General features: G+C 48.6%; 1 protein-coding gene across 1 annotated transcript; it reads left to right on the forward strand.

Annotated features, from left to right (window-relative positions):
* The first annotated feature begins 2216 nt into the window (after positions 1–2216).
* On the forward strand, positions 2217–4445 carry LOC145821843 (uncharacterized). Its single transcript, XM_082918417.1, has 5 exons — positions 2217–2651; positions 2780–2941; positions 3035–3628; positions 3711–3809; positions 4008–4445. The coding sequence occupies exons 1-5, from the start codon at positions 2217–2219 to the stop codon at positions 4443–4445; spliced, it is 1728 nt and encodes a 575-aa protein (XP_082774543.1).
* Positions 4446–8805: the final 4360 nt, after the last annotated feature.

Genomic DNA, 8805 nt, shown 5'->3' on the forward strand with positions numbered 1-8805 from the left:
TGGGTAATTCTCCCCACGGCGGAGGTTTTCCAGGTGCCGGAGATGATTTCGATCCCATGACTCTCCCCCCGAGGACCCGACCTTTTATTCCCGGGAGGTACCGTCCGCCAGCACACGTCCTCCCTCGTGCTGTCTTTCGTCACTTCACTAGCTTTGACGAGCGAGCACTCGGGGATCTGCTTCTCCGAGAGCCGGAGCATCACCTCTCTCATGAGGCCCGAGAGGTATTTACTTCATTTTCTGTATTCTTTGTAGATTTCACACCTTTGCCATGCTTGAACACGCAGTTTAGCTTATGACATAGTACTTTGCTTGCATCCTGAACATGTAGTTTCAATACTCGAATTTCTGAACACTCGGCTCATTAATTAATTGCGAACGCACAGTACACATTAGTTAAGAGGCGAACACACGGCTCAAACACTGATTTGTCGAACACACAGCCCGAATTCGAAAGTGAACACACAGCCCACACTTTACATTTTCTGAACACGCAGCCCAGATTAGATAGTGAACACGCAGCCCACACTAGTTGAAATTTGAACACGCAGCCCAAACTTTAAATTTTCTGAACACGCAGCCCAGATTAGAATAGTGAACACACAGCCCACAATTTAACTGAAACTTGAACACGCAGCCCGAACTTCAAATTTTCTAAACACGCAGCCCAGATTAAATAGTGAACACGCAGCCCACACTGATAGAAAGTTGAACACGCAGCCCAAACTTCAAATTTTTCTGAACACGCAGCCCAGACAGATAGTGAACACGCAGCCCACAATTTAACTGAAAGTTGAACACGCAGCCCAAACTTCAAATTTTCTGAACACGCAGCCCAGATTAAATAGTGAACACGCAGCCCACACTGATAGAAAGTTGAACACGCAGCCCAAACTTCAAATTTTCTGAACACGCAGCCCAGATAGATAGTGAACACGCAGCCCACAATTTAACTGAAAGTTGAACACACAGCCCAAACTTCAAATTTTCTGAACACGCAGCCCAGATAGATAGTGAACACGCAGCCCACAATTTAACTGAAAGTTGAACACGCAGCCCAGATAGATAGTGAACACGCAGCCCACAATTTAACTGAAAGTTGAACACGCAGCCCAAACTTCAAATTTTCTGAACACGCAGCCCAGATTAAATAGTGAACACGCAGCCCACACTGATAGAAAGTTGAACACGCAGCCCAAACTTCAAATTTTCTGAACACGCAGCCCAGATAGATAGTGAACACGCAGCCCACAATTTAACTGAAAGTTGAACACGCAGCCCAAACTTCAAATTTTCTGAACACGCAGCCCAGATAGATAGTGAACACGCAGCCCACAATTTAACTGAAAGTTGAACACGCAACCCAAACTTCAAATTTTCTGAACACGCAGCCCAGATTAAATAGTGAACACGCAGCCCACACTGATAGAAAGTTGAACACACAGCCCAAACTTCAAATTTTTCTGAACACGCAGCCCAGACAGATAGTGAACACGCAGCCCACACTGATAGAAAGTTGAACACGCAGCCCAAACTTCAAATTTTTCTGAACACGCAGCCCAGACAGATAGTGAACACGCAGCCCAAACTTCAAATTTTTCTGAACACGCAGCCCAGACAGATAGTGAACACCCAGCCCACACTGATAGAAAGTTGAACACGCAGCCCAAACTTCAAATTTTTCTGAACACGCAGCCCAGACAGATAGTGAACACGCAGCCCACACTGATAGAAAGTTGAACACGCAGCCCAAACTTCAAATTTTCTGAACACGCAGCCCAGATAGATAGTGAACATGCAGCCCAGATTAGAATTTGCATGTAGCTTATTTCACTTCATCGGCACACAGCCCATTTCATTCCATTGGCACACAGCCCAGTTTATCTCATTGGCACACAGCCCATTTCATCTCATTGGCACACAGCCCATTTCATCTCATTGGCACACAGCCCAGATTATTTCATTATTGACATATGTATTCATTCTGAATGCAGGTTGGTTCCCGCAGTGTGCGGGGGTATGGTTCTACCATCGCGCGGGACTGGTACGCTGAGCTCCCGGAGGGTGTCCGAGACTTAGTAGACTTGGCAGGATTCGGGCCCTTCTGCGTCGGGTTGTCACGTTGTCCTGCTAGGAGGACATTGATGGCAGCCTTGGTAGAGAGATGATGGGACACCACCAACTCCTTTCATTTCTCTGCTACCGGGGACATGACCATGACGCCCCTAGACTTCGCTGTGCTGACCGGTTTAGACATCGGAGGTTGGTCCATCCCCTATGATGAGGATATGGGCGAGTGGGAGGCCGCTTGGATGTATCTATTGGGGGCTCGCCCGCCTGTTGACAGGGTTTCTGGGAGAGTCCGATACACTTGGTTCTCTTCCCACTTCCGGCGGGCGGAGATGGTGCCTGAGACTCCCGAGGAGACGGAGCAGTATGCCTGTGGTTTCCTTATGTTCCTCTTCGGGACTACCCTGTTCGCCGACAGAGGGAACACAGTTGGGCTATACCTGCTGAGCGCTCTGGTTGACCTATCACAGGTCCATCGATATGACTGGGGTGGCGCCGGCCTGGCTACCCTTTACTTTTATATGAGCGCGACCTCCCGCGGGCGGGGCGATTTACTTGGCGGCTACTGGAGAGCCTGGGAGGTACTTCTCTGTCCCCTTGATTTACATTTCTGCTTCTCATTACTTGTACATTGCACACACAGCGCACTTTTACAGTCTGTATTTTGCTCTCAGCATTTCGTACTTACATTCTGCACTGCTTTTCTCAGCTATGGGTCTATGTATACTTCCCATCATTAGCCCCAGAGCTGGAGGTGGCAGGGATTCCCATGACCCCATATTCATTGGTGTTCGAGGGCCCGCACCGGCCGAGACCTCGAGAGACCCTCCTTTACTTGCGACAGTACTTTGACACTGTGCGACATTCAGAGGTATCTCAGAACTTTCAGTTCTTTTCATTTTCATCTTTGATTTGCTCTGTATATTCTCGATTTCTGATTGGTTTATGCATTTATCATCCGCAGATCACATGGCAGCCTTGGGCGCCCCTGGGTGATGGTCTCCGACTTCAGTATACCGGAGGGTCGGACATCTCCCAGTATAGGGTCCTGCTCGAAGGGCCGGTTGGCAGGGTATGGTTCCTGGGGGAGCGCTTTCTGCGCCAGGTATGGGGGTATCTTTCTCAGGATCTTCCCGCAGTACCCCCAGCCAGTATGCGGACTGCTGACAGGCTCTCTTACTCGGAGGTAGTCGGCGCCATGCTGGGTAGTGATGCTTTACTACATATTGAGGAGGGGGACTACGCCATTTACCGTCACATATATTTGATGCCTCCATTGACGGGAGCTCGTATCCCGATGATGAGGCCTGCCGGTATGTCATCCTCGGGCCAGGCTCGGGCTCGAGCTGCAGGCGCCCCTTCTACTAGCAGGGCTGGTACATCTAGAGGTGGGAGTAGACCGGTTCCTCCAGTTCCGTCGGCTTATCCTCATCCTGGATGGCCAGATATGCCCACTGAGTTGATGGCGTGGCAGTATGGGGCTATCTCTCCGACCCCGATCCCGCTAGAGCCTCCGATGCCCAGTGATCGATACGCCATTGATCCTGACTCACCGCTGGTATGCTCCACTGTTTTTCATTCATCATTCATATGTTTAGACATTCTTTTGTTCACTGATGATTATGAGCTCATATTTGCAGCCACCACGAGGGTACATGGAGGAGGTGGTTGGACTGGTGGCCACACTCGAGGGCATGGTCTTGCGGAGGGAGGCACAGTTGTCTGTCGCGGGCATTCAGGTACCCTTTAGTTTTCTGGCATTTTATCATACTTCTGATGACATGCTGATTTATACTGCATCGATAGACTACTTGTGTAGAGCACATCTGACACACACCCCACTTGTACACTGTATTTACATGCACCCACTTCACGTAGCCTTTGCTTGTATCTGCATCTGATGTACATATTCGGACTGATGTATTCTTTGTTTTCAGATGCCTTCATGGTCCGGTCAGCCGCAGGCCAGGCCACCCGGGCCTCCTTGGGGAGCTGGGCCATCTGGGCCTTTTCAGGGAGTTGGGTCACCCGGGCCTTTTCAGGGGGCGGGGCCATCTCGGCCTTCCCGAGGAGCTGGGCCATCTAGGCCTTTTCGAGGAGCTCGAGGAGGACCTGTCCGCAGACGCAGGGCTCACGTTGTGGAGGTGGAGCCTGATGAGGAGGAGGAGGATGCTGAGGAGGAGGAGGAGGCTACCGATCGTCAGTCAGAGACATCTGCTGAGGAGGGGGGCTCCGGTTTTGGCTCGGGGAATAGAGGCGAGGCTGAGGGGGATCCTGAGGATGACAGCTCCGACTCAGATGATGATGATGGCGCAGAGGTTGTTCCGCAAAAGAGGATGAGGAGTGCTTCCCATTCCCGTTCCCAAGGACATTGATGCCGCTATTTCCTGCTTTATTTTTCTTTTTGCTAGTAGTTTGTAGCACTTTGCACATTGTTAGGCAGTTTTATTTTTTTTGTAAAACTTGTACCTTTGTTTGTTGTAAAGCATGATGAAATGAAATAGCTTTTGAAAAGGTGTTTGTATTTTAAACTTTTAGCATCGTATCGCATCATTTTATTTTGCACAAAGATGAAATTGAATGGAAATGTGCATTGTGTAATCACCAAGTCAGGTAGTGAACCGACGCAACAAACTAAGCAACTCAACCTACTAAGATATAACAGAACCTTAGGAAGTTTACAACTCGATAAGCAAAATGCAACAATATTGACAACGCAAATAAACAAGACTTTAAACGAAGATTGCTTAAACAGAGCGCAATGACTCAAAAACACGAAATACGTCCGCTCGACAAACAACTCGATAAGCAAAACGACAACTCGATAATCAAAACAACAACTCGATAAACAAAACGACAACAGAGTGTACTTCGGACGATCTGGGCACCGGAACGCATCCGAAATGAAGGCCTTTGACTCTCCTGTTGCATGGGAATGCTTGAAACTTTCCTCAAAGGGTAAAACAGGGCCAGGGGGATACACTGCAGCATTGCCGGCCACCTTTGGGAGCCGGCCGGCCATTTTTGTGGAGAGAGACAGCTGGCCGGCCAGTTTTGTAAAAAGTAAATGGCTGGCCAGCCAGAAAAGGTGGCCGGCCGGCCACTCAGTCTTGCAGCCTCCAGATTTTTGACACGTGTCCCCGTGAATAGTGTTTTTCCTTCTATAAAAGCCTCAACTTCGGGAACATTCATTTCATCTTAGTTTTAGACAAAGATGGAGGCGTTTCTCGCAGAAAATGTCACATCTTGGATCTCTTCTCTAGATGGCTCGGAAAAGCTGAATTTCCGGGGTTTCGGCTTGAATGCACTATTCACGCTGAGCCGTACTCCGCTACAGCTTCCTTTTCTCCATGCCGCGGCAAGGTTCTGGAATCCAGTGACGCATGTTTTTAGCTTTGGTGGCCAAGAGATGTGCCTCACTTTCGAAGATTTTCAGGTTTTGATGGAGTCTGAATGCTCTGAAGTGATCTTGCCCCAGCTCCGTTTTGGCCACGCTCAGGCTTTAGGGCGGATGTGTGAGCTCACGGCGCATGACGCTCGATCCCTGATCTGCAGTGGGGAACTGGACATCCTCGGCTTGATCCACCGTTTTTTCGACGCCGGTGACCGCAGCAACCATTATTGGCAGGGTTTCCGGCAACACGCCCTCTGCTTATGTTTGTTGTCTCACTTTCTGCTTTCCTCGGGCTTCGGCGGGGCTAGCATTCGCCTGATTGAAGTCGCCCAAGGTTTGAGAGAAGGAAAGAGCTGTATTGCCATGACCTTGGCCGAGACACTGATGGGCTTAGATTCTGTCTATCGCCGGGAGGCGACCAGGTTTGCTGGGAGTCCACTGCTGCTGCAGGTAATGTTTCCCACCCAACCTTACATATATATTTGCTCACATCACTCGACCCTCAGGCTCGTTTTTTTTTTCTCACAAAACCCTTGTCTTACTTTTCTCTCATCGTACATCTCTCTGTTCTTTATTCTCTCATTTTTCATCCCTCCCCTAGGTATGGTTAATGGACAAGTTGCAGGTCGTGGACTCTTGCCCGGCTTATTCAGCTCGAGGCTACTTCTTTCGGCAGCACCTAGTCAATGCTCTTGACGAAAGGTGGTGGTTCGATTGGATGTGCAATTTGTCCGCAGACGGCATTGCTTGGCGTTGTCCTTGGCTCAACCTCCCGGCAATGAGCTATAGTATGTCCCGGCTGATTGGGATCCAATTGATTGGTCTAACCCATTGCGTATTCTATTTTCCGTTCCGGTTCCTGCGTCAGTTTCGTCATGATCAGACCTGTCCACCGGAGGGGATTGAGTATCCAGCCGCTTTCCCGGTCCGGGGTGCACAACTTGCCCGATATGCCACGGCATGGAGGACTAGAGAGCTCCTGGCCCCTGCTTCAAATTTCAGTTGCACTTTGTCAGATGAGTGCTTGGATTGGCTCAATGAGGAGGCACAGGTTGGGCCTAGCTTGGCATCAGATGCTCCGTCCAGCTCTGGGAGGGGACGCAGAGATACTTGATTCAACTATGCCCCAAATTTATTGCTTTATTAGCATTTTCGAGTTTTCTTTATGAATGTACCAAAAAAGCAACCTCGATTGTAATGCAAGAGCAGGAGATCTCTATTTTGAAATCAATGAAATTGAAAGTTGTGGTACTGAAAATTTTCCGCTTTTGGTCTAAAAATGGTCTTAGTCGTAAAAAGATTGATTTGAACAAAGTCAACTTTTATTAAAACTTTTCAAAACTATTTTCAATGTGGATCAGAACTGGACACGCCGAAGATCTGTCACTGAGATGCACAACCCCAGATCCCCGCAACTGGAAAGTTGCCCCTAGTCTGAAGAACAATGCGGCACTTCAAAGCAACGGAAAGTTGCCCCTTGTCTGAGTAACTTTGCACCATCGCGGCAACGGAAAGTTGCCCCTAGTTTGAACAGCACTGTACCGGAGATCACGATAAATGCTAATGGATAAAGATGATTGAGATGATCAAAATGGACAGAGTTGATCGGGGAAAAGTTTATGGCTGAACCTCAAGGTGAAGTTGCCTACGTATCCCAAAGATGGGAATCAAGCCTTACGTAGTTCAGGCCCAGGTTCGCTCGAGTATTTTCACTCTCCTTTTGCGCTCTAACTTTTGCCAAGGCCGCCCTTTGCGGGTTTTCAACCTTGCGAGCTCAGTTTTTATATTTTCTAATTTTTTTGTGCTCTGACTTTTGCCTAGGTCGCCCTTTCGGGTTTTCGGCCTAGCGAGCCTCTCAAGGATAGTATTTCTTCAACTTGTCCATATTGATCGGTTGTGAGAACTCCAAGCCATCTAGATCCATCAGAACCACAGCTCCACCTGACCAGATAGCTTTGATGATGTAAGGACCAGTCCAATTAGGTTTGAACTTGCCCCTTGGGTCGTGGATAGGAGCTCGGTTGTCTTTGAGCACCAAATCTCCCTCTTTCAGATTCCTGGACTTAACCTTCTTGTTGAAAGCCCGGGCAATTCTGCGTTGATAGCCTTGGATGTGGTACAGTGCTTTCAGTCTTCTTTCATCAATGAGCATGAGTTCTTCGAATATGCTTTGCTGCCAATCTGCTTCGGCTATCTGGCATTCAGCCAATACTCGTAACGATGGAACCTCAATCTCAATGGGTAGAACAGCCTCCATTCCATAGACCAATGAATATGGAGTTGCTCCAGTAGAAGTTCTGATTGAAGTCCTATAGCCCCACAGAGCAAATGGCAGCTTGTCTGGCCAATCCCGATAGGTTCCCACCATCTTCTGTAGTATATGCTTGATATTCTTGTTGGCGGCCTCAACCGCTCCGTTGGTCTGCGGCCGGTATGTAGATGACTTGTGGAAAGCCACATTGTATTTCTCCAACAAGTCTATCACTTCTTTCTTGAAGTGGGAACCATTATCTGAAATTATCTCGTTTGGCACCCCGTAGCGACAGATGATGTTGTTCCTGATGAACTTTGTGACATACGACGCCTTCAACACCGCGTATGATTGGGCCTCGACCCACTTTGTGAAATAATTTATCGCTACTAGGATAAACTCATGCCCGTTTGACCCCTTCGGGGTAACAGCTCCGATCACATCAATTCCCCAGACTGAAAAAGGCCATGGCGAAGTCATGTTGTACAGTTTTGACGGCGGGATGTTCATGCGGTTTGCATGAATTTGACACTTGTGGCATCGCCGAACAAAGCTAATACAATCCTCCTCCATGGTTGACCAGTAGTAGCCCTGTCTGAGGATCTTTCTGGCCAGCATTACTCCATTCATGTGTGCACCGCACTCCCCCCCATGGATGGCTTCCATCAGGCGTTTTGACTCTTCAGCTTCTACATAGAGCTTATGCATTCCCAGATGACCCCTTTTGTACAGCTTTCCCCCGCAGATAATGAACTGAGCAGCCATTCTTCTGACGGCCCTCTTATCCTTGGCATTTGCCCCTAGTGGATATGTCTCCTTTTCCAAGAAGTTCCAGATGTCGTAATACCAGGGGTTGCCGTCTTGAACCTCATCTATGGCGGAAATCGACTCGTATGCTGGCACGAACTTCTGATCAATAATGACTGGACGCATCCGGACTCCGGACGGGATGTCTATCATAGAAGATAGAGTTGCTAGTGAATCTGCAAACCTGTTGTTCTCTCTTACGAGGTGGGTGAAATTTAGCTTCTCAAACCGAGGAATTAGCAGATCCAAGGTTTGGTGGTAGATTATCATCCTTTCCTCCTTG

Source organism: Camellia sinensis, chromosome 3 (assembly GCF_055761805.1).
Source record: "Camellia sinensis isolate YWXY chromosome 3, ASM5576180v1, whole genome shotgun sequence".
NCBI classification, from domain to species: domain Eukaryota; kingdom Viridiplantae; phylum Streptophyta; class Magnoliopsida; order Ericales; family Theaceae; genus Camellia; species Camellia sinensis.